This window comes from Plecotus auritus (assembly GCF_963455305.1).
Source record: "Plecotus auritus genome assembly, chromosome: 5".
NCBI lineage: Eukaryota > Metazoa > Chordata > Mammalia > Chiroptera > Vespertilionidae > Plecotus > Plecotus auritus.
In genome coordinates this window covers 184,389,403-184,413,506 of record NC_137776.1, presented here as the reverse complement: position 1 = coordinate 184,413,506, position 24,104 = coordinate 184,389,403, and the positions used below count along the sequence as shown (strand labels likewise).

The following is a 24,104-nucleotide window of genomic DNA, read 5'->3' as shown; positions in this document are numbered from 1 at the left end:
GCAGCGCATGAGCCCAGCTCGGCTCTGGCGCGTCTATTATGCTGCCGGGGCCGGCGAGCCAAAGAGGAGCCGGCCGCGCGGGCCGGGAGGGGACGGCCGCCGGAGCCGCCGAGGCCAAGTACGCCTTTCTCTTGCTTCCTTGCGCGCGCGGGGCGGCGGGCGGCAGCGGGCCGGGCGGGCCGGGCAGCGCGGCCCCGAGTCCCCGGCGCAGGCCGCCGGCGCGTCCGGGGAGCCGGGCGCCCCAGCCTCTGCCGCCGCCGCCTTTGTGCGCGGCCACGATGCAACAAAGCGCGGCGGCCGCCCGGGCCCCCTCTCCTTGCCCTCCGCCGGCTCCCTCCCGGCTGGCGGCGTCCCGGGCTCGGGGGCGTCGCCGCATCCCGGGCGCGGGGGCGTCGCTGCGGCCGGGGCGCGTAGCCTGGAGTTGGCACGGCCCGCGCCAGCCGGCCTCCCGTGCGTCCAGCCTCACGGAAGGGATTTTTCCCCCCTTTCCTCTGCCCGCCATCTTTTGGAGGGGAGGACGCGGCGGGGAAGGTGCGCGGCGCGTCCCGGGCCGCGCCGTGCGCTCCGGCGCCACTTTTCTTTGCGCGCCCCGCCCGCCACGGTTCCCCGCCGTCGACGCGGCCAGGGCGAGGGGCGAGGCCAGGCCCGAGCCCGGCTCAGCGCGGCCGCCCAGAGTTAGGGGCCAGCGGGTGGCGTGGCTCGAGGGCAGTGCCCTCCCAGAGTTAGGTGCCCAGCGCTGAGTTTGAGTCCCTTTGCAGGGTCGCTGCAGCCAGGCCAGGAGGAGACGCAGCTCTCGTTTTGAAAACAGCCTGAAAAGCGCTAAGTCCGCGCGAGGGCGAGTTGGAGCGGGAGGAGCGGGTGCTGCTTCTGTTCCCTACGCGGGGTGGGCATGTTACAAGCCCATCGGGGAGCAGTGCTCAACCCCAGACCTCCGATGTCCACATGTTCTGGTGGGTTCTTCGTGAATAAAGCTGGGGGCTCGGGGAAGGCGAGCCTCTCTCCACAGGTTGCTCCTGTGGGGGCAGGGCCGGGTGGAAGCCTTGGGAAACCTTTCCCTCGCAGCCAGGGGTAGTTTTGCAAAGATAAAAAGTGGGGGCACTGCACGGGGCCCCCCTCGGTGGTCCCCTGGTCTGTCTTGTGAGTTCTCTCCTTGGGGCCCAATCCCTGATTGTCCTGCGACCCTTATTTTTGGCCAAAAGCTTTCTGTCCAGAATAACGTGCCCCCACTCCGTCTCCGTGTTAACCGGGCTATTGACTGCAGAGTTGGGGTGTGTGTGTCAGTGGGCTAACTCCCGGCTGGACAGGCCCCTCCTCTCCAGGCCCTGCCCCTCCCCCGCTCCCTTTTCCCCCTCCCCACGCCGGAAGGTTCTTTATCCCTTACTCTGCTGTAAAGTGGGCTCTGTTCCTGGGCCCGAGGGGAGCCTGGAGGCCGTGTGAGGTGTGGCATTCTTCTGGGGGGAATTTTTTTGGCTTTTAAGGAGAATCCAGAAAAGGCCTGAGCCCTTGGGGGGGGTGGTGAGCCCTGGGGAGTTAGGGACTCCTTCCCTGCCCTACCCCCGCAGCTCTGAATGCGGGCCTTTCATTTGCAAATAAAGGTCTGAGTTTGCCCTTTTCTGTCTTGAGGCCTTGATGTGTGCTGGTAGTTACAGATCGGCAAAGATCGGGCACGTACTATGCCTGGACGTGAGGTGGGGGGGGCATTTCTCTCTGACCTTTCTGGTAACTTGGGGGCCCCATGCCTGGGCCCTGGGCGTCTGGAAACGCCTCCCAGCTCCTCGGGGCTTTGATGCAGCCCCCCACGGGGTCCAGGGAGGAGGGGCTGCTGGGGTGGACCGTAGGCACCTGGTGGTGGTGACCACTTTGTGTTCCGGGAACTGGAGTCATTGCTTTTCTTCTACCTCAGCTCACGTGCGCCTGGGAAGGGAGCTTTGCATAAAGGGGTTTGTAAACACAGCTCCCGCCTTGCACTCAGCCAGCCCTGCAGCCGGGCAGAAAGTGAAAGTGTGTGTGTGGGGGGGGGGCAGGGGGGAACCACCCGCTCACCTCCTTCCTGCGCCCTCTTCCTTCAGGTTGGCGAGTTGCCAGCCGACTGTGGTGAGCTGCATGGCCACTTCCTGGTTCTTGGGGGAGAGCCCTGGGGAAGGGGAGGGGGAGGGGGGGGAATTCAGAATGGAGTTGACGAACAGGTCCCCAGCGCCCGGCCTGGCTGGCTTTCTGTCCGCTGCTGGTGGCCCTTGGTGTCCTGTGACCCTTACTTTTGGCCAAAAGCTTTCTGCCCGGAGTTTCATAATGTGCCCCCCTCGCCCCAGGACAGCTTTGGCTGGGAGCTCGCCTGAGGCTGCTCTGCAGGTGACTTGGCTTGGGGGCCGTTCCAGCGCTTGGTTCGGTGGTGTGGGCGGTGCGTGGCCTGGCGGGAGCCCGCGCTCCGCCCGCGGGCAGGCCCGTACACCGGTCTGCGGGTGGTGTCCTCGCAGCATCCTTCCGGGAAGGGACACTTGGTGAAGCGTGGCGGAGAGCAGGGCCTGCGTGCCGCACCTGTGCCTTCTGGGAACTTGGGGGGTGGGGTTGGCGACTGGGGTCTGCTTGGGTGCCCTCCGCCCCATCTGCCCCCTATTTCAGGAGATGAGCAGGTGTCTGGGTCAGGGGTACTGGTCGCGGCCCAGGTGGGGACTGGCGCCTGGAGCTTCCTCAGTGTCCCCGTGGTCACAAAGCCCTCGGATGCCTGCGCCCTGCCCGGGTGCCTGCGCTTCTGCCCTCCTGCCAGCAGGGAAGCTCGGGCTCGGAAAGGGGGAGTCCCGGGTCAGGACCCTTTGCAAGCAGGTGGTTCAGAGCAGGGACGCCCAAACAGGCCTGGGGCTCTCGGCTCAGTGCCCTGGGCCGCGTGTCCGTTCTGCCAGCTTTCAGCTGGTCTATGAGAGAACCAGGTCTCAATCTACCCCCTCTCCCCCCCTTTTTTGTTAATCCTCATCCAAGGGTATTTTTATTGGTTTTTGGAGAGAGTGGACGGGGGAGAGGGAGGAGGGGGAGAGGGAGACGGACAGACATCAATGTGAGAGACACATCGGATGGTTGCCTCCTGCACCCGCCCTGACCCAGGGTCGAACCTGCGGCCTCGGTACATGTCCTCGACCGGGAATCAAACCCTCTAACCACTGAGCAACACGAGCCAGGGCCCAATCTACCTCCTTCTTAGGGTCTTTCTAGCCTCAAGTTAGAGCCAGCCAGAAGATGTTTTGGGGGGAGCCCCCCCCCGTCCTGCCACGGCCCCCTGAAGTGTTGGGACAAGTCGTCAGGCTGGGTCAGTGAGGTGTTCGGGTAAGGACTTGTCCAGCTCCTGGGCTATGTCTCCCTGGTCCGCTTTCCCCCACGTCACGGGGAGCTGGGCTTGGCCGCTGTGGCAGCATGTCCAGAGTGATGTTTAGGAGGTGATGGCGGGGCCAGAACGGGGGCGCCCGTGTCACAGGTCCTGACTCAGTCGTGAGGAGCTGGGGTCGGGAGTGTCTTATCCTGAGGACGATGGCGGGCACTCCCGGTGCCAGCCCAGTGCGGGGAGCGGGGTGGCGAGCCGGCCTCTGCTGGCTGCAGACTCCAGATAAGGCAGGCACCCCTCTGTGCCCTGTCCTCTCAGCTGCCTCCAGGCTGTGCCCCTGGCCACGTGTAGTTCTCAGGTGGGGAGACTCGCTGACTGTCACTGTTGTCCGGGATGTGGGAGCCCCCCCACCCCCCACCCCTGTGCAGGCGGCCGAGGGCAGAAGGGGCAATGGAGTAAAGCCTGCAGCAACGGCGTGGCTGGCCCTCAGGCGCGTGGGCTGTGGTGAGCATCCCAGCCCTGGTGGCTGCGGTTTCGGCGGTGGGAGGTGGGTGCTGGCCTCTGGGAGCCCTTGGGTGGCATTGTCAGTGGAGGTGGGGCGGGGCCGTGCTGTTCCATCCCCAGGGCTCCAGGCTCTGACGGCCTCCCTGTGGGCAGGAGGGACGTGTACCTGTTGTGGAAGGGTGTGGACACCTGGGGAGGGGGGCTGAGTGCCTACCAGAGACCCTGCTTTACCGAGGGCTGCGCCAGCCTAGGTCCCACTCTGCCTGTCGCGCTGTTGATCCTGCGAGGCAGCCGGAGTGAGGGGTAGGCAGGGGGGCCCTGGGCCCCTGGCCCTCTCCCGCCGCCGAGCATCTTGGCTCTGAGGCCTCCCAGCCCCGGGACCCTGCTCTCACCACATTTCCCACCTCCAGTGGAATGAGAGGGTCAGAGGCGTCCGTCGGGGCGGGGCCGCCGCCCGGGGCTGAGGATGATGCCTGGCGGAGGACTGAACCCCCGTGGGGACAGCCCTTTCCTCTGGCATCTGGCAGGTTTGAAACGCCCGGGGGCTCTCTCCAGCTCGGGGTCGCTGACACCTGCACGGGGCGGCGAGCGGGAAGGTGTCCGGGTGGGCAGTCACGGGCGAGGGCTGGGCCCGGGCACGAGTGTGCATGCCACCCGAGCAGGTGGCCGGTGGCCCGATGCCTCGGGCCCCAGGTCTTCGCGATGAGGGTTGGACGCTCAGGAGGTGTCCGCCCTTCTCCCTCTGCGATCCTGGGGGACGGGTTTGGAGAGGAGGGCGGGCTGTGTGGGGACGTCTAGGCTTGGCAGGGTGGGGGGAGGGGGGAGAGGCCCCGGTTGGTGCAGGTCAGGCGCTGGAGCCCGGGTGCTGGTGGTTCCACGTAGCACACGCTGGCGACGTGGGTTTGCTCCCGGCTCCCTCCCTGGGACTGACGGGACCAGCGCCGTGGGCAGCACCGGGCACAGGCGCGCCTGGCCGTACCTCTGTTCTAGAAAGCGCCGGGGCCGGTGGAGCCTTAGGCGCGCTGAGCCTTGGTGCCCACAGGGCCGCGACGCCTGACCTCTGGGGTGCTCTGTGGCGGCCCGGGCCAGAGGACGGTCCTCTCTTCCCTCTGGACAGTGGGCACTGGCCACGCCGTCCCCACTCACCTGCAGACATTCCTCTTTTTTTTCTTTTTTTTAAAATATATTTTATTGATTTTTTTACAGAGAGGAAGGGAGAGGGATAGAGAGTTAGAAACATCGATGAGAGAGACATCGATCAGCTGCCTCCTGCACACCTCCTACTGGGGATGTGCCCGCAACCCAGGTACATGCCCTTGACCGGAATCAAACCTGGGACCCTTCAGTCCGCAGGCCGACGCTCTATCCACTGAACCACACCGGTCAGGGCCAGACATTCCTCTTTGAGCCCTGTGAGGAGGCAGCGGGGGCCTGGCCTTGGGAGGGGCCTGCAGGGGTGCACGTCGGGCCACTAGGCAGGTGTGATCAAACCCTATGGGGAGTCGGGGGGGGCCTGGTCGGGGCACCTTGCTGTGGGCAGAGACCCCTCGGGAACACGTGCGGGCACTGTTTCCTTCTGGGCGTGGCGTGCTCCCTGGGCGGGAGGCGGCGGCCAGCAGGGCCCAGCGGGAGGGGGTCCTCACCTGCCCGGCTGCCCTCCCCGGGCCACCTCCCGGGCCCCACAGAGGAGGCAGTTGGCTCCATCTGTCACTGGCGCCGCCCTGCCTCACGGATCCTGTTTCCGAGGCTGAGTCTGAGGCTGAGGCTCCAGGCTGGCCACTGGCCGCTGGTCCGAGTGCCTGGGAGGCTGGCCTGGCCGCCTGGGGTCCGGGAGCCCAGGCCACCCTCAGCGTGGCCCTCCGGCCTCAGCTCCTGCCCCAGCAGGGTGTCAGGCTCCCGGGAGGCGGCAGTGGGGGCCGCTGAGGGGTGGTTGCGGCGTTCCGGGCCTGGCTCTGCCTCTTTCTCACCGGGTGACCTTGTGCCCCTTCACCTCTGGGCCTCCACCTGGAAGATGGAGCTCCCGTGACCCTTCAGTCCGCAGGCCGACGCTCTATCCACTGAGCCACACCGGTCAGGGCCAGACATTCCTCTTGGAGCCCTGTGAGGAGGCAGCGGGGGCCAGGCCAGGCGGGGGCACCAGGGGACAGGGCTGGAGTGAAGCAGTGAGGAGCCCCCCTCGGGTGCAGAGAGTGAGCCCCGCCCCCAGGAGCCTGTGTTTGAAGGCCACTCTTGCCCCGAGGTGGGGTTGGTGCATGTGAGCAGGGCGGGCGGGCGGGGAGGCCCAGGCGAGCACAGCCCGCCCCTGGACCCCTCCCTGGACCCTCTCATGAGGCGGGTGCTCACTCCCTGGCTTCCCTCCCACCTCCGCCTCCCCCTCGCGGGCACTGTCCCCAGGACTCCCTCCCCGCAGGCCCTGCGGTGTCCCCACGCTGAGAGCCCCCTGAGGACCAGGCTCCTGTGGAGGTCCGAAGCCGCTTCGGTCCCTCCCCGAACCCCAGCCCAAGGAAGGGCTCCTGGCTCTGGGCTGGGCCAGCCCCTGCCCCCCTTCCAGGCTTCATCCCCTCCACCCTCCACCCCCCACCCCCACCCCCCACCCAGGCTTGGCATCCTGACAGGAGGGCCAGTGCGGCTGCTGTCGAATTTTCTAGATTTTTTTTTAAAAGATTGACTTTAGAAAGAGGGGGGAAGGTAGAGAGGGAGAAGGAGAGAAACACAGATGAGAGGGAAACATCAGTTGGCTGCCTCCCGCACCACGCCCACCCACCAGGGATTGAACCTGCAACCTGGGGACGTGCCCTTGACTGGGAATCGAACCCGAGAGCCTTGCGTGTGAGGGCCAGCGCTCTGATAACCACCGGGCCACACCGGCCAGGGCGCCTCCGTGGTTTCAGGCCTCCCCATGGCTGTGTCTCTGTCCACCACTGACTTGCAGTTCGGGGTGAACCCTTGGCGGTGGGGGGGTGGCTACTGATCTCGTTTCTTTCTGGAAGCCGCACTCGCCTCCCTGGGCCTGGAACGTGGCCCTGAGCCCCCACCCAGCCGAGGGCGGCCGAGGGGACAGCTGCTCAGCGTGGGGGTGGCGCGCCCTAAGTGGGCTCTGTGGGGATTTGTCGGGCAGGCCCCGTGGTGCGGATGTGGCCGGCCGGACCCCGGGGCGGCAGCCCTGCCGAGGCAGAGCCCAGACGCGGCGGCGTGCCGAGCGCTCCCTCATGGGGAGCACGCCCTCGGTTCCCCTTTAGGGGCGCTTGGGGCTGCTGGGCCTGTCCCCACGCCCTTGGAGAGGAGACCGCACCCTGAGACACTGGCCCACTGACCGAGGCGCCAGGGGAGCCCCGGCCTGGCCAGACCACGGTTGGTTTGTGTTTTTGAGTATTTTTTTTTCAAAATAGAAATTCCTTCCCACGTTTTTTTTTTGTTTTTTTTTTTAAGTATCTTTATTGATGTCAGAGAGGAAGGGAGAGAGAGAGAGAGAGAGAAACATCCATCATGAGAGAGAGAAATGGATTGGCTGCCTCCTGCACGCCCCACACTGGGGGTCGAGCCCTCAACCCGCACGTGCCCCGACGGGGAATCGAACCCTGACCTCCTGGTTCCTAGGTCAACGCTCAGCCGCCGAGCCCCGCCGGCCGGGCCTTCACACTTTCCTCTCTTTGCAAAGCTTACGTGCCCGTCTGTCCTCGAGCTCGGAGGAGGCTGGTCTGCGCCTGGGCCAGCAGCCTCGGACCCTCCTGCGGGCCCCGTGCCCCCAAGGTCACTTTCGGCCCCTGGCTTCACCCTGCCCGTTTCCCGGCTCCCAGGGCCGTGTGGCAGGACTAGGTACCCATCTGACCCCTGGGGCTGACTGCGCTGGGAACCCAGAGCTGGGGTTGGACCCGGATACCTGGGGCTCGGGGAGGTTCGGGGAGGCCCGGGCAGATGGTGGTGGCGCTGGAGCAGAGGGCCTGAGGGAGGCCCGGGCGTGGGAGAGCGTGGCCGTTGCGTCCCTGCAGCCAGGACGGGGAGAGGAGCCACGGGGCCCAGTGCGCCCTGCAGGCCAGCGTGGGGCGGTGCTTTCATGCTGAGGGTCCGAGCGAGGAGGGCCGACCCCCGGAGGCTCATGGGATCCCCACATGAGGCGGGGGCGCTTAGACCGGAAGCGGTTGCGCTCTGGCGGGGCAGCGGGGTGTCGACGACCCGGGCACGTGCCAGGCTCCGGCTTTCTGTCCGTGGTGAAGGCGCAGCCTCATCACCGTTGGCATCAGCCGACGTGGCTGACCTGCCCACTGAGCCGCCCTGCAGACCCCGGGGCTGCGAGGTCGAGGGCCGCGAGGCGCCACTCGCTCCGGGCGGGCGTGGAGGAGAGGAGCCGGGCTCCCCGCGTGGTAGGCGGGCGGCGAGCTGGGTGAGAAGTGCCTCGTGGGTTTTGAGCCCTTTCCTCTCGGGGGGGGGGCGGGGGCAGAGCGTAGGGTGCCGGCCAGTGTTCGCGGCCAGCGCGGGGACAGTCTCAGCTGGCGTGCCAGCAGTCCTGGCGCCACGTGGCCCGTTGCGGGCTACCGACAGGGTGCCAACCAGCTCCGGGTTCCACCGAGTGTCACAGCCTGGCCGCCATCACAAACCCACAGCCGTTCTCGCGGTTACGGTAGAACCTCGCTCGCTCGGTGGGTGGCCTCGCTCGAGGGTCTGCCTGCCAGGCTCGGCTCAGCGGGGTCGGAGCTCTCCCCCTGTGGCTCGCTCCCTGATCCTGTAGGGCCTGAGGGATCGGCCGGCCCGCTGCCCTGTGGAGCCAGCCCCGGCGGTGGGCAGTGAGCTGAGCCGGGTGCTCGGCCCCCACCCGGACGGCAGCCGCCTCCCCACCCCTGCGCCCCCCGCCCGGGTGGCGCGTGCTCAGGTGGCCTTTTGCCACCCGTGTCTCCGTGCCCTGCCTGAGACCAGTGCGAGTGGTCCTGTGGCAGGTGAGGTTGGCTCGACCGGGGCAGGCGGCTTCGCCATGACGGTGCGGTGCACGGGGAGCCGGTGGCGGCCGGGCGAGGCGGCAGGGCCTCGGGTGACCGCCTCGCTCTGCTGTCCCTCCTCCCCCCCTAGGTGCTGCCTGGTCGGGCCTGGAAATGGGATGTCGCGCCTCCGCGGGGAGGAAGCGAGGGCCGCCCTGAGCCGCTGCTGCGACGGCCAGTGAGCACGCCGCCGGACGATGTCCACCACGGCGACGGCCGCCCCCGCGGGGATGCCGGTGGCCCCGGGCCCCGTGAACCCGCCCCCGCCCGAGGTGGCCAACCCTGCCAAGCCTGGCCGCAAGACCAACCAGCTGCAGTACATGCAGAACGTGGTGGTCAAGACGCTGTGGAAGCACCAGTTCGCCTGGCCCTTCTACCAGCCCGTGGACGCCATCAAGCTGAACCTGCCCGTGAGTCCGCCCCGCCGCCCGCCCGCCCCCGCGTTGCCCCGGCTCGTGGACCTGCTGCTCTCCCGGCCTTGGCACAGGTGGTGCCCGAGACGTGGCTGGTGCTGGTGGTGGTGCTGGTGAGCCAGGCATGGCCCGTGCCTCCAGCGGGGGGACAGCTCAGAGCCCATAGTGGCCAAGGAGAAGAGGGGCTACTTGGGGTACAGGGGAAGGGAGGGCACTGCCCCCGGTGCAGGGAGAACCGTGCTTCGTGGTGACAGGAGGGTCCAGGAGCGAGGGCCCCCCTGTGTGCACTCTGACCTCCCCCGCCCCCCCCCTCCCCCGTGCTCTCCGCTGATCCACCAAGGTCCGTTGCTCAGAGTGGCCCAGGTGCTGATCCCGTTGGCGCTGAATACTGACCTGGCGTCCGGTGGCTTTTCTCCTTGTACCCAAATAGAGGACCCTGTGTTTCAGGGGGCGCCCTGGATCAGCACTTGGTAGCTCGTTTCCGGGCCCAGCCCAGCCCTGCCCACCTGCGGCCCTTGAGCGAGGTTTGGAATGCGGGCGGGGGCTAGGCCCCCACCCCCAGTGAGACAGCCCCGTGCCTCCCTGAGACCCTCCCTCCACGTAGAACCCTGGTCAGCGAGAGGTCCCGAGCCGGCCGAGCGCTCAGCCCGGACCGCACGCCCACCTGCCCTCGGGGCCCACGCACTGGCCAGCCCTGTCCCCGTGGCAAAGACTTGGAATTGCGGGAGAATGATGTGGAGTCAGTGACCCTCTGAACTCTCTTCCCTAGGATTACCATAAAATAATAAAAAACCCCATGGACATGGGGACTATCAAGAAGAGACTAGAGAACAATTATTATTGGAGTGCAAGCGAATGTATGCAGGACTTCAACACCATGTTTACAAACTGTTATATTTATAACAAGGTGAGAAGGCGCGTGTGGCGTGAGCCCCGAATGCCCCGTGAGCCGCCCACCAGCCGGGGGACCCCTGGGCTGGCCTGGGCGCTTTGCACACTCGGGCCCCGATTCCCACACGTGACCCCCACGCACTGTGGGCCACGTCCCCGCGGGAGGATGTGAGGCCTTCCAGAAGGAAGTGACACAGACCAAGCTCTTTATTTATTTTATTTTACTTTTTTAAATTATTATTATTTTTTTTTTTACAGAGAGGAAGGGAGAGGGATAGAGAGTTAGAAACATCGATGAGAGAGAAACATCGATCAGCTGCCTCCTGCACACCTCCTACTGGGGATGTGCCCGCAACCAAGGTACATGCCCTTGACCGGGATCGAACCCGGGACCCTTCAGTCCGCAGGCCGACGCTCTATCCACTGAGCCACACCGGTCAGGGCTTTATTTATTTTAAAATATGTTTTTATTGATTTCAGAGAGGAAGGGAGAGGGAGAGAGAGGAAAAAAAAATCAACGATGAGAGAGAATCATTGGTCGGCTGCCTCCTGCACACCCCCTTACTGGGGACTGAACTGCGACCTCCTGGTTCATAGGTCGGTGCTCAACCACTAAGCCACACCGGCTGGGTGGTTTTCTGAAAATTTTAAAACAGTTTCTACATTAAAGTGTACTCTTTTTACCTCTCTCCTGCCCCCCCCCCCCCACATTTCTTTACACGTTTTACTTCCTGGCTTCAGAGAGAGGGAGGGAGAGACATGGGTTTGTCGTTCCATGTATTTAAGACGCTCCCGTTGGTTGGTTCTTGTATGTGCCGTGACCTGGGGCGGAACCCGCAACCGTGGCGCCTGGGAGCGAAGCTCTAACCCGCTGAGCCGCCCGGCCAGTGGCCCGCGGACCCCCAGTTGGCGACCGCGGTCTTACGTCTCTGAAGTGGGTGTTTCTGAGTCAGCCGGCGTGTCCTGCAGGCGCGCGGCTTCTTCCGCGGCGTGTAACCTCGGCTCTCCCGTGTCTTCAGCCCACAGATGACATAGTGCTAATGGCCCAGGCCTTAGAGAAAATTTTTCTGCAGAAGGTGGCCCAGATGCCCCAGGAGGAGGTTGAATTATTACCCCCCGCTCCGAAGGGCAAAGGCCGGAAACCGGCTGCAGGAGCCCAGAGTGCAGGTAACGGTGCGGGGGGGCCCCTGTCCCAGGGCCGGCTCTCGGCCGAGGCGCAGCCCGTCCGGGACACGGGCCTTGGTGGCGTCCGTCTGCCCTCGAGCACGCTGGGAGGAGTGGTCGTTGGCCCTGTCCCCGAGCTCCTCCCGGGCCTGGCTTCGAGGCCCCCTCTTCTGGAGCCCCAGCTGTCCCTGTGTCCCTCCGAGGACGTTGCCCCTTTTAGCACTTGTATTCTCTGGGGCGGGAGGGGCTGAGTCACCTGTTGGGGAGCCCTAGGGTCTCACCTGGTCCCGGAACCCGGCAGGGAGGTGCGTCCCCATGGACAGGCTGCCCGGGGTGGCCGAGCCCTCGAGAGAGGCCGGGCGGGTCGCCAACAGTGGGGACTGCGGGTGGTTTAGTGGCTCCAGGCGGGTCACTCCGATGGCTCCTGACCGAGTCTGGCTTGACGCCACTTCTCAAGCGCAGGCCTGGCTCTGACCTACCAGGCTGCATGGCTTGTCCCAGCTGGAGGAGGAGGCCTGGTACTTGTTGGGGGAGCACCCACAGAGGCGGCCGAGATGCAGGGCCAGTGTCTGGGGTGGCAGGGCTCCTCCGACGTCGGGCCGGCTGCGGGGATGGTCCAGGAAGCTTCTGGAAGGGCTGCGTTTGCCCCGTCCGCCCGGGAGCCGGGCCTGTCCAACCTCCTGTCCTGTCCCCAGGTACACAGCAAGTGGCGGCCGTGTCCTCTGTCTCCCCGGCGACCCCCTTTCAGAGCGTCCCCCCCACTGTCTCCCAGACGCCCGTCATTGCTGCCACCCCTGTGCCAACTATCACCGCAAACGTCACGTCGGTCCCTGTCCCCCCGGCTGCCGCCCCCCCGCCTCCGGCGACACCCATCATCCCCGTGGTCCCTCCCACGCCTCCCGTCATCAAGGTGAGCGTCCAGGGCTCGTCAGGGTTCCCGGATTTGGGGGGAGGCGGTGGGGGCAGGCGGGGACTCTGCCGCCGTCCCTGGCCACCGGCCGTGTGCGTGTTGGGCGTCTGGTGCATGTGACTTCTGGATGGTTCTCGCCGGGCCTGTGATGCAGACGAGGCGACCGAGGCTCAGGGGCTGCGGGTCACATGGCTGGTGAGGGCAGGCTGCACTCGAACCCCAGCTTCTCTGCCCTGAAACGCGGGCCTGGGCAGTGCACCGGTCCAGGTGGGGAAGGTGTGCAAGAGGAGGGTGGGAGGGTCCCGGGTGGGAGGGTCCCGGCCCATCTTGCCCCGCCCTGCGCACACTCGGATTTTCAGCCATCGGCGTGGGGAGGGCGGGCAGTGGCCCGCTGGGTCCTGAGGCGCGGGCCCTGTCGATCACCTCCCCCCGCATCGTGTGCCCCTCAGTGTGAGCACCTGCACCTTTGTCTCCCCGCTCGCTCGTCTCCTGCCTCGCCTTTCCCCTCGCCTGGGGACCTTTCACGTGGGCCGGCCCCGGCTGCTCTGGGCTCGGCGCAGGCGCTCCGCCAGGTCGGGGCTGGCGGCCGGCCGTCCCCGCTCGCTCCCAGCAGCCACGCAGGCACTGACACGCGTCGTCTTCTCCGGTTTGACCCTCGCAGCACCCCTCGGGGGCAGGCAGTGTTCCCCCATCTTACAGATGAGGAAGCAGGCGCTCAGAGGGTTAATGGCTCCCCAAAGGTAACACGCTCCTCCGTGGCCCCCCGTCCCCCCCGGCCTTCACTGCCTGCACTTCTGGACGGCTCCCGGCCTGGCCACCACTGCCCGCCCGGCTGGTTTTGGAGCATGTCCTGTTTGCCATGGCCAGACAAGCCCCCCGGGCCCCTGCGGCACGTGCTTGGCATCCCCGGGTGCCCATCAGGAGTTAGTGGATAGCCGGCTCGGGCCCCTGGCAGCCTGGGGTCAGTGGCTCGTCCGGGGCAGCGACCCTGGTGGCTGTAGGCAGCAGACCTGTGTGAGGCCATCGCCCAGGCGTGTGGCTCGTGGCTGCTCCCTGCCTGGGCGGAGACGCGGGAGCCGGCTGAGTGGGTCGGGGACCCCGAGCCCTAGCTTGGGCACGTGGCCGCATGGCCCCAGGGCTGCTGCTGTGGCCAGAGAGACCTGCGGGCCCCGTTGCCCTGGCTCTCACTGGACACACCCACTCCGGCTCTGGGGGTGTTTTAGCATCCCGCCCCCCACGGGAGAGAGGCCCTCGCTGGCTCCCGCTGCCTTCAGGGTGGCATCCAGACCTGTCCCTCAGCCCCTGCTGTTCCCACCCCCACCCGCATGCCTTGCCCCCTCCTGCTCCAGACCTCCCCCTCCCCAGAGGGCGTCGGTTTTGAGGTCCTTGTTGGAACGTTCCCTCTGTCTCTGCCACCCCTGAGCCTGAGTCCTGCTTGGCGAGGATTCCGATGGTGGCCTCTCGGTCACGCATGACCCGGAGCCCCTGGCTCAGCCAGCCCGGGTGCTGGTCAGGAGCGGTTGGATTGCATGCTGCCCCTCACGGCTCGGGTGTGCCGAGCCGCTGTGACCCTGGGGCCTGGGGCGCAAAGGGAGAGGGCAGCTCAGGGAAGGTTCCGAGTCCAGCCTTACCACTGCCAGCTGTGTGACCTTGGGCCGGCTGTGTGACCTTGGGCCGGTGGCGCTGCCCTCTGAGCCTCCGTCCCCATTGCGGGGGCAGCTGGGAGGACGGACGCGGCCGAGCCGGCATGGCTTTGCTCGGTGCCTGGCCGGGAGTCGGTGCTCCAGAGCAGCTGCCACGACTCGCTGTCTCGGCCGGCTTCGCCCTGGCGCTCACTGGTGGTTTCGCTGTCACAGAAAAAGGGCGTGAAGCGGAAAGCGGACACCACCACGCCCACGACGTCCGCCATCACCGCCAGCCGGAGCGAGTCGCCCCCGCCGCTGTCGGACCCCAAGCAGGCCAAGGTGGTGGCCCGGCGGGAGAGTGGTGGCCGGCCCATCAAGCCGCCCCGGAAGGACCTGGAGGACGGCGAGGTGCCCCAGCACGCGGGCAAGAAGGGGCGGCTGTCGGAGCACCTGCGGCACTGCGACAGCATCCTCAAGGAGCTGCTGTCCAAGAAGCACGCGGCCTACGCCTGGCCCTTCTACAAGCCCGTGGATGCCGAGGCACTGGAGCTGCATGACTACCACGACATCATCAAGCACCCGATGGACCTCAGCACCGTGAAGGTGCGGGGGGGGGGGGGGCGGGCCTCGCTGGCACGCGGCTCCCCGGGCCTGCCCGCAGCCCCCACAGGGAAGGGGCTCTGCCTGGCAACGCTGAGCTTGCAGCTTCCTGTCCTCCAGCCCCTTGATCCCCACTTCCTGTGTCCTTCCCTTTCCTCTGTCCCCCGTCCCGGAGCGCCGCAGGTTTCTGTGATGGGTGTTGGGGGGCGGGGGGCGCGGTTTAGGCGAGGAGGCCCTCCCAAGTGGCCACGCCCTCACCCGGCAGAAGTGGGTCCGAGCGGAAACCCAAGCCTGGCCCGCAGCTCCCGTGCGGGGCTTCCTGCCCGGGGGCTTCTCTGGGCTCGGGCGGGGGGTAGACGGGAGCAGGGGCGTCTGGCTGAGCCTGGGACGCCGGGCGGCCCCCCTCACGCCCCGTCATTGTCGTCGTGTGTTGCAGAAGAAGATGGACAGCCGCGAGTACCCGGACGCACAGGGCTTCGCGGCCGACATCCGGTTGATGTTCTCCAACTGCTACAAGTACAACCCGCCGGACCACGAGGTGGTGGCCATGGCCAGGAGGCTGCAGGTGACCCGGCGCTCCCGGGGGTCGGGCCGGTCCACTGGGCGAGGGGGCAGCGGCTCCGGGCCGGGCCGCAGGGAAGACCCAGGTGTCTCAGTGGGAGGCCCCAGAGCCATGTCCATTGACCCGGCCGCCCCCTGCTTCCTGGCACTCGGTGCCAACAGGCCCCTCGGCCTCCCGGGAGCTACAGACTCCGGTGGGGGCAGCACGCGGGACGTTGCGGCCGAGGGGCAGGGAGAGGGCTGGTGTCGGCTCCTGCAGGCTCGCCGACCGGAGGTCTGGCTGGTCCCTGCGCCGGGGGCGAGGTGGGGGCTGCGGCGAAGGAGGTGACGTCACTGAGGTGACGGCGGCCGGTGCAGCCCGTGCTCTCGTGATAATAGCCGCCGACGGGCGGACAGCCCGTGGGAGGGAACCGTGTGGGGGCCCAGGGCGTCCCGGACTCAGGCAGCCCCTGCTCTCTCGCAGGACGTGTTCGAGATGCGGTTTGCCAAGATGCCGGACGAGCCGGCAGAGGCGCCCGCACTGCCGGCCCCCGCGGCCCCGGTGGTGAGCAAGGGCACGGAGAGCAGCCGCAGCAGCGAGGAGAGCTCCTCGGACTCGGCCAGCTCGGACTCGGAGGAGGAGCGGGCCACCCGGCTGGCGGAGCTGCAGGAGCAGGTGAGCCCGCCCATGCCCCCCCGCAGGCCGCAGCCGTCCTTCCCCGCAGTGCCGTGCCTGGGGGCGGGGACCGGGGGCGTTGCTCTGAGGGCCCCCGTGGCCGTGCCTGCAGGCCTGGGCCCCCCCGCAGTGCTCCGGAGCCTTGGGGGGCCCAGGTGCCTCGCGCTGCCCGAAAAAGGCCTGGCGGGAAGGCTCTGGCAGCAGCCACGCGGTGTGGCCCAGCAGCCACGTGGGGTGCAGGCGCTCTCGGGAACGAGGCTGTCCTGCCCCGGCCTCTGACCCGGGGCCCCCTGCCTCACTCTCCTCATTTACAAATGGGGGCCACTGCTCCCCACTGCTTGAGCTGTTCTGACGATGGATTGAGAAAAACGTGAATTGTTTTCCCGCGTCGGGCATCCGGCAGGTGCCTGATACCTGGGGTTCTGGCAGGGAGAAGAGCAGAGTGGGGTGGGCCTTTGACTTTGACCTGAGCCTCCTCAGAGATGCCACTGCCCGGAAGACGGCTGAGAGCTGCCGGTCCCCGCCCGGTGCCGCGCGGCCGCCCCTCGTGCCCGGGGGCTGCCGGGGCGAGAAGCACAGGACACTTAGCGCGCCGCCAGCACGCGTCGGCACCGGATCCTTCCACCCCCGGACCTGCTGTGAACCCCGCCTTTATGCAGCCGTTTCAGCCTTTGTCTGCCTCATCTAAAAATAAAAACGAATAAGAAAACCGTCAGCCACCATTTACCGAGTCCTTACTGTGCCCCGCCCCAGGCTGGGTGATCACGTCACCAGGCTGGGCTTGCTGCCCTCTGCGCCACCCGTGACCAGATGCCTTGTCCGCAGGTTACCCGAGGAAGCAGGCCCGGCGATGGGCCGGCCGTCACGGGCAGTGGGGGCAGAGCCGTGGCTCTGACGCCGTGGCTCCTGGGCCTGCGTGGCCCCCGTGCGAGGTGGCCAGGCGTGCCCCCGGGGGCCCGCTCAGCGCCTGCTCTTTTGCAGCTGAAGGCCGTGCACGAGCAGCTGGCCGCCCTGTCTCAGGCCCCCGTGAACAAGCCAAAGAGGAAGAAGGAGAAGAAGGAGAAGGAGAAGAGGAAGAAGGACAAGGACAAGGAGCGGCACAAGGCCAGGTCCGAGGACGAGAAGAAGGCCAAGGCCGCCCCGCCCTCCAAGCAGGCCCAGCAGAAGAAGCTTCCCACTAAGAAGGCCAGCAGCACGACCGTGGCCAGCAGGTGGGCCCACCGTCGCCCTGGCCCTGGGAGCCCAGGCCTCGCGCCCGGGGGGCTGTGTGGCGGGAGGAGTGTTGGGTGTGGGGCTCGGCGTGGCCCCGTGGCCGCAAGTCCTGGTGGCTCAGAGCCGAGGCTGTTACACGGGTCGCAGGGTGGGGGATTGGTGTTTTTGTCTCGTATCCGCCCGCCACCAGCACCACGATGACCGTTTGTATGTATATCCTGTATAATAAAAGTGTCATATGCAAATGGGCCGATAGGCGGGACGACTGGTCGCTATGATGCGCACTGACCACCAGGGGGCAGACGCTCAACACAGGAGCTGCCCCCAGCCTGCAGGCCCTAAACCAGCCAAGGCAGGTGCCAGTGGGGGCCCCGATTGCCCCGCCAGTCGCCCCACAGAGGGAGGCGACCGGTGGCAGTGGTGGGGGACAGGACTGGTGAGTGGGCCCCCAATCACCCTGCCACTCACCCCACAGATTGGCCCTGATCACCAGCCAAGCCTAGGAACCCTACCTGTGCACGAATTTAGTGCACCTGGCCTCTAGTGTGTGTGTGCGCACGTATACTAATAAAAGGGTAATATGCTAATTAGACCAGACATCTTCCGGATGTCCTTCCGAACAAAGCCATGGTGGCAGGGACCAAGGCAGGGGTGGTTAGGGGTGATCAGGCTGGCAGGGGGGAGCAGTTAGGGGGTGATCAGGCTGGCAGGGGAGCAGTTAGGGGCATCAGGCCAGTAGGCAGAGGTGGCTAGGGGCGAGCAGGCAGGCAGGCAAGCAGTTAGGAACCAGTGGTCCCAGATTGTGAGAAGGATGTCCGACTGCCGGTTTAGGCCCGATCCTTGGGATCGGGCCTAAACCGGCAGTCAGACATCCCCCTAGGGGTCCTGGATTGGGGAGGGTGCAGGCTGGGCTGAGGGACCCCCTGCCCCATGCACGAATTTCGTGCACCAGGCCTCTAGTGTGTATATATGTCTGTGTGTGTGTGTATATATATGTCTACGTGTGTGTATTTTTTTTATTGCTTTGGAGAGGAAGGGAGAGGAAGAGATAGAAATATCAGTGATGAGAAAGAATCGTTGATTGGCTGCCTCCTGCATGCCCCACACTCGGGATTGAGCCCACAACCTGGGCATGTGCCCTGACCAGGAATTGAACTGTGACCTCCTGGTTCATAGGTCAACACTCAACCCTGAACCACGTCAGCCGGGTGAGACTTTTTCTTTCTTTTTTTTTTTTTTTTTTAATTATATATTTTACTGACTTCAGAGAGGAAGGGAGAAGGAGAGAGATATAGAGACATCAATGATGAGAGGGAATTGTTGACCGGCTGCCTCCTTCACACCCCCCACTGAGGATCGAGCCTGCAACCCGGTCATGTGCCCTTGACTGGAATCCAACCTGGGACCCTTCAGTCCGCAGGCCGATGCTCTATCCACTGAGCCACACCAGCCAGGGCGAGACCTTTTCTTACAGAGCATTTAATGCTGTACATTTTCATCTAAATGCTGCCCTAATCATACCCCACAAATTTGATAGGTTGTGATTTCATTTAGTTCAAAATATTTTCTCATTTCCCTTCAGACTTCCTCTTTGACCATGGGTTCTTAGAAAATGTGTTTATTTTCCAAATGTTTGGGAATTTTTCTGCTTTAATTCCATTAAGGTCAGTGATGAACACTTTTGAAGTTGTTCAGACTTGTTGTCTGGCCCTGGCCGGTTTGGCTCAGTGGATAGAGCGTCGGCCTGCGGACTCAGGGGTCCCAGGTTCGATTCCGGTCAAGGGCATGTACCTTGGTGGCGGGCACATCCCCAGTGGGAGGTGTGCAGGAGGCAGCTGATCGATGTTTCTCTCTCATCGATGTTTCTGGCTCTCTCTCGCTCTCCCTTCCTCTCTGTAAAAAATCAATGAAATGTATTTTTTTTAAAAAAAAGACTTGTCTGGCTCGGAGTTGGTGAAGGTCCGTGTGCGCTGGAGGAGGAAGTGTATTCTCCGCTGCCGGCGGCTGGCAGTCGGGAAGAAACACGGAGCAGCCCCCACAGCGGGGCTGACCTCGGGGGTCGTTGTCGGGCTGTCTCTGCTCCTGCTGACGGACTCGTGTCGTTAATTGCCCAGAGGAAGTAGCTGAGTGCTCCAGCTCCAGCTGTGGCTTTCCCACGTCCCCTCATTTCTGTTGGACTCCGCTTCCGTGTTGGGAGCTTGGCTGCCAGGCGCCCACGCCTGCAGGGCGGCGGCGTCCCCGTGGTCAGGTGGCCCTGTGATCATCACGCAGCGTCGCTCTTTCTCGGCGGACGTGCCTCTGGGTGAAGTCTCCTTTGTCTGAATAACTCGGCTACTGGCTGTAGCTTTTCTCTGATCGCTGTTCGCATGTCGGTTCCCCCCCCCTCCTCTTTACTTCTAACCTACTTCTGTCTTTACGTTTAGAGTGGGGTTTGTGTAGACGGCATGTAGGCAGGTCTTGTTGTTTTTTAATATATTTTATTGATTTTAGAGAGAAAGGGAGGGAGGGAGAGAGATAGAAACATCCATGATGAGAGAGAATCATTGATCGGCTGCCTCCTGCACGCCCCACACTGGGGATCGAGCAACCCAGGCGTGTGCCCTTGACCACGATCGAACCTGGGACCCTTCCGTCCGCAGGCCGACGCTCTGTCCACTGAGCCACACCAGCCAGGGCAGGTCTTGTTTCTTATACAACCTGCTCGCCTTTTCCTTTCAGTTGGTGTGTTTGGACTGCTTATGTTTAATGTAATTGTGGGTGCCCTGGGTCTCGGCTCCCCGTGCATCCTGCCCTGTCGGTCCCCTCTGTCTTAGCCCTTGGCCCCTTAGCCGCCTTCCTGTGGCTGATTTGGACGCAGGCAGAGGCCAGTGTTTGACCTGCTGGGTTGGAGGTGCCTGTGGGGCGCTGTGGCCAGTTGTTTCCTGGGTGAGGCCTGGGACCCAGCCTCTGCTCCGGCCTCAGGAGCAGGGTCTCCCGTGTCCCTGGAGGCACACCTGCAGCCCTCGGGCAGCCAGCCTGGCTCCTCTGCGTGGGGCACCACTTGGGGCATGCCCATCCGTAAGAGCCTGGGCTGGAGAGGACGGCTCCATGGAGGTGTATGGGGGAGATAAGGGGATAGGGGCTCCATGGAGGTGTATGGGGGGGATAAGGGGACAGGGGCTTCATGGAGGTGTATGGGGGGGATAAGGGGACAGGGGCTCCATGGAGGTGTATGGCGGGGATAAAGGGACAGGGGCTCCATAGAGGTGTATGGGGGTGGGGAATAAGGGGACAGGGGCTCCATGGAGGTGTATGGGGGGGATAAGGGGACAGGGCTCCATGGAGGCGAGGGGGGAGAGGACAGGGACTCCATGGAGGTGTATGGGGGGTATAAGGGGTCAGGGCTCCATGGAGGCGAGGGGGCAGGGGACAGGGGCTCCATGAGGTGTATGGGGGGGAGTAAGGGGACAGGGGCTCCATGGAGGTGAGGAGGGAGGGGACAGGGACTCCATGGAGGTGTATGGGGGGGGGTAAGGGGACAGGGGCTCCATGGAGGTGAGGGGGGAGGGGACAGGGCTCCATGGAGGTGTATGGGAGGGATAAAGGGACAGGGGCTCCATAGAGGTGTATGGTGGGGGAGAAGGGGACAGGGGTTCCATGGAGGCGAGGGGGGAAGGGACAGGGGTTCCGTGGAGGCGGGGGGGAGGGGACAGGGGCTCCATGGAGGTGTATGGGAGGGATAAAGGGACAGGGGCTCCATAGAGATGTGTGGTGGGGGAGAAGGGGACAGGGCTCCATGGAGGCGGGGTGGGGGGGAGGGGACAGGGGCTCCATGGAGGTGTATGGGAGGGATAAAGGGACAGGGGCTCCATAGAGATGTATGGTGGGGGAGAAGGGGACAGGGCTCCATGGAGGCGGGGGGGGGAGGGGACAGGGGCTCCATGAGGTGTATGGGGGGGCTAAGGGGATAGGGCTTCATGGAGGTGAGGGGGGAGGGGACAGGGCTCCATGGAGGCGGGGACAGGGCTCCACGCCACGCGCTCTTTGCCTCCTGCCTCAGGCAGCCGAAGAAGGGCGGCAAGCAGGCGTCGGCCTCCTATGACTCGGAGGAGGAGGAGGAGGGCCTGCCCATGAGCTACGACGAGAAGCGCCAGCTGAGCCTGGACATCAACCGGCTGCCCGGGGAGAAGCTGGGCCGCGTGGTGCACATCATCCAGTCGCGGGAGCCCTCGCTCCGGGACTCCAACCCCGACGAGATCGAGATCGACTTCGAGACCCTGAAGCCCACCACGCTGCGGGAGCTGGAGCGCTACGTCAAGTCCTGTTTACAGAAGAAGCAGAGGAAGCCGTTCTGTAAGTCGGGGGGTCTGGCCTCACGGCACCCCCCTGCCACCCCATCCTTCTGCAGTCCGGGGTGGAGCGCCCGGCAGCCCCTCGCCCTCAGCCCCTGGCCCGTCTGTGCTGGGCTGGGGACAGAGGCGGGCGGGCGGGCGGGTGCCTTGGCTGCCTGTCCCTCCCCCGCCGACCGGCTCAGCTTCGGCTTCTCCCACAGCCGCCAGCGGGAAGAAGCAGGCGGCCAAGTCGAAGGAGGAGTTGGCGCAGGAAAAGAAGAAGGAGCTGGAGAAGCGGCTGCAGGACGTCAGCGGGCAGCTGAGCAGCAGGAAGCCCGCCAAGAAAGGTACCGGCACTGCCGGCCGGGGCGGGGCGGGGGGGGGGGGGGGCGGGTATGGCCGCAGACCAGGCTTGAGTTGGTGGCTCCACCTCGGCGCGAGGCCTGGTTTCCTAGCTGTGAGCCCCGATCTCCTGGCTGTGAGCCCCGGTTTCCTAGCTGTGAGCCCCGGTTTCCTAGCTGTGAGCCCCGGTTTCCTAGCTGTGAGCCCCGATCTCCTGGCTGTGAGCCCCGGTTTCCTAGCTGTGAGCCCCGGTCTCCTAGCTGTGAGCCCCGCTCTCCTAGCTGTGAGCCCCGCTCTCCTAGCTGTGAGCCCCGCTCTCCTAGCTGTGAGCCCCGGTTTCCTAGCTGTGAGCCCCGGTTTCCTAGCTGTGAGCCCCGATTTCCTAGCTGTGAGCCCCGATTTCCTAGCTGTGAGCCCCGATTTCCTAGCGGTGAGCCGCTGCCCAGCGCCCGCCCACTCTGTGGAGGCCCCCTGGCTGACAGGCGGCATCTCCTGTGTCGACAGGTGGGGGTGCCCAGCCCACCCACACCCCATCAGCTCCTCGGGCAGATTGGGTGCCTTTTCCCGCTTCTGGAGTATGAGATGGTCTTAGTGCCTCTGAGCTGTAGGTGTTTGCTTTATTATTTATTTATTTACATATTTTTCCCGAGTAACTTCTGAGTGACAGCAGCACACATGTCCCCCATCCACACTCTGTTCACTCACCACCCTTCCTGCGCCCGGCGGGCGGCGTTTTCTCAGCCAGTGGGCCAGTCTCCGCCCCCTGGACGTCCAGGCGTTCAGTCCAGGCTGACACTGTCCTCAGTTAGTGCAGACCCGTAGGGCGAGCCTCGGCCCGCAGGCCCGCCCCCCTCACACTCCAGGTGCGGGTCCTGGCCTCCCGCAGCGCTCCCACCTGCTGGCTGCACCCCGGGGGTTCCCGAGACGCCCCGTCCGTTCGGTCACGTGCTGCACGGCTCTCAGGGCTGTGATATGGGGTGCCTCAGGAACGGCAGCCAGGGGTGGGGGCCACCCTCCCAGCTCCGTGTGCTTCCCCCACCCCCCATGGGATGGGGCTCCAAGTTCCCGCCCCCTAAATGGCTTGGTCCTCCTGGTGACCAGCTCCATCCTGCGGCCATCTGGGGGGGCCCCAGCCAGTCACTCGTTAGCATAAACTCGGGGGTGACCCAAAGGATCTTACAAATAACAAGACATTCAGAGTTAGTGCAGACCCTCCGGGCGTTTCAAGGGTCTCAGGAGCTCGGTGCCAGGAGCCGGGACAGAGCCCCAGAGACGTCTCCTGAGACCACAGCCTCATTAATGCTCCCTCCTCTTCCACAAACACGTGTGCACGTTTACCAAGTGACCGGGTCGAGGCGTGGTGGGGCGCGTGGCGGGGAGCGGGGCGATCCTAGGGCTCGGGAACAGCCTCTCACCTGCCGCGTCTCCCCCAGAGAAATCGGGCACGGCGCCCCCCGGCGGGCCCTCCCGGCTCAGCAGCAGCAGCTCCTCGGAGTCGGCCAGCAGCAGCTCTAGCGGATCCAGCTCGGACAGCAGCGACTCGGAGTGAGGCGGTCGGGCCTGGCCACTCAGCCCGCGGCCACCGCCCGCGCCCACGCCGCCCTCCGCGGTGCCCCCTCCCACAGTCAATATACTATTCTGTTCACGCCGCGCAGGGTTCTCTTTCATCCCGTGTCCCGGCCTCCTCCGCTGTTGCTTTCCTAGGTCAGAGGTCGCCCTGTGCGCGTGCCGGACTGCGAGACGGTGCACGTCCGCAGCGAGCCTTTTCTCTGCCGCCGAGTCCGATCGCTCAGAGGTGACAACTTCAGACGCTCGCCTGGCGGCCTGAGGAGGACGAGGACGATGGCGCCGGAACGGCCCTGCAGAGCCCCTTCCCCAGGCCCGCGCCTGTTCCGGGGAAGCTCCCCAGAGCACGGTCTCCAGGGCGGTTCTGTGTTCGGAAGCTGTTGGCTTCGTCCCTTCAGCCCCTGGTGGCCGAGGGCGGCCGCCTCCTGCAGGGGCCGAGGGCGGTTGGCCCGCATGGGAAGTGGCGCTGGGCCAGGCGGGGGTCCTTGTGGCTCCGACTGAGCTTTGGGGGGGAGGGGGCAGCCAGGGGCGGCGTGGAAGGGGCCGTGAGGTTTTCTGACCTTTGTGATGCCAGGAACTCCCGGGGGGGGGGGCGTCCACAGTGGCTGCGTGTGCAGATTTCATACACTGAAACTTTTACCTCAACTTAAAAAAAAAAAAAAGATAAAAAAAGGAGACTTTTTTGTAAGGTTCAGCAATTTTCTACGAAAGTCCCCCCTGCGTGTGTCCCCGCCTCGTCAGCGCTGCCGCGGCCGCACACTCCAGAACCGTCGCCCCACTCTCGTGTATATATGAATACTTTATTTATTAACACCATTGGTCATTTTTTTAAAAAATAGAAAAGAAAAACAGAAAAACGCATTAAAAAACAGCAGAGACGCAGGCCTCCTGGTCTGCGGAGCCCAGGCGCTCCAGGTGCTATGTCCCTGCGGTGCTCCGCGCCCGCCCGGGGTGGGGGGGGGGGGCGGGGGGGGGCTCTGTGGGGCCCCGGAGACGCGCCAGGCGCTCCCGCTGCGCACGCCTGTCCCTCGTTGGTGTCGTTGTTTTGTACTCTGGTCTCTCTCGGACTGT

General features: G+C 65.2%; 1 protein-coding gene across 2 annotated transcripts; it reads left to right on the top strand.

The window, feature by feature from the left end:
- BRD3 (bromodomain containing 3) lies at positions 1 to 23,863 on the top strand. 2 transcript variants are annotated; one of them, XM_080669818.1, is made up of 12 exons: positions 1 to 118; positions 8,876 to 9,194; positions 9,967 to 10,104; positions 11,108 to 11,255; positions 11,948 to 12,162; positions 14,019 to 14,390; positions 14,824 to 14,952; positions 15,412 to 15,603; positions 16,585 to 16,814; positions 20,855 to 21,147; positions 21,347 to 21,472; positions 22,901 to 23,863. In XM_080669818.1, exons 2-12 carry the CDS (start codon positions 8,982 to 8,984, stop codon positions 23,014 to 23,016), a joined length of 2,172 nt encoding a protein of 723 aa, XP_080525944.1. In that variant the 5' UTR covers positions 1 to 118; positions 8,876 to 8,981; the 3' UTR covers positions 23,017 to 23,863. The 2 variants fall into 2 exon arrangements, with proteins under 2 accessions (XP_080525944.1, XP_080525945.1); XM_080669819.1 differs by having other exon boundaries at positions 24 to 118; positions 11,162 to 11,255.
- The last annotated feature ends 241 nt before the right edge of the window (positions 23,864 to 24,104 follow it).

Bases quoted from the DNA above. Each gene is read 5' to 3' on its own strand.
- BRD3 (XM_080669818.1), top strand. From the start codon at position 8,982: ATGTCCACCACGGCGACGGCCGCCCCCGCGGGGATGCCGGTGGCCCCG. The intron at 9,195-9,966 runs GTGAGTCCGCCC...TCTCTTCCCTAG, and splicing joins CCATCAAGCTGAACCTGCCC to GATTACCATAAAATAATAAA. The intron at 21,473-22,900 runs GTACCGGCACTG...CGTCTCCCCCAG, and splicing joins CAGGAAGCCCGCCAAGAAAG to AGAAATCGGGCACGGCGCCC.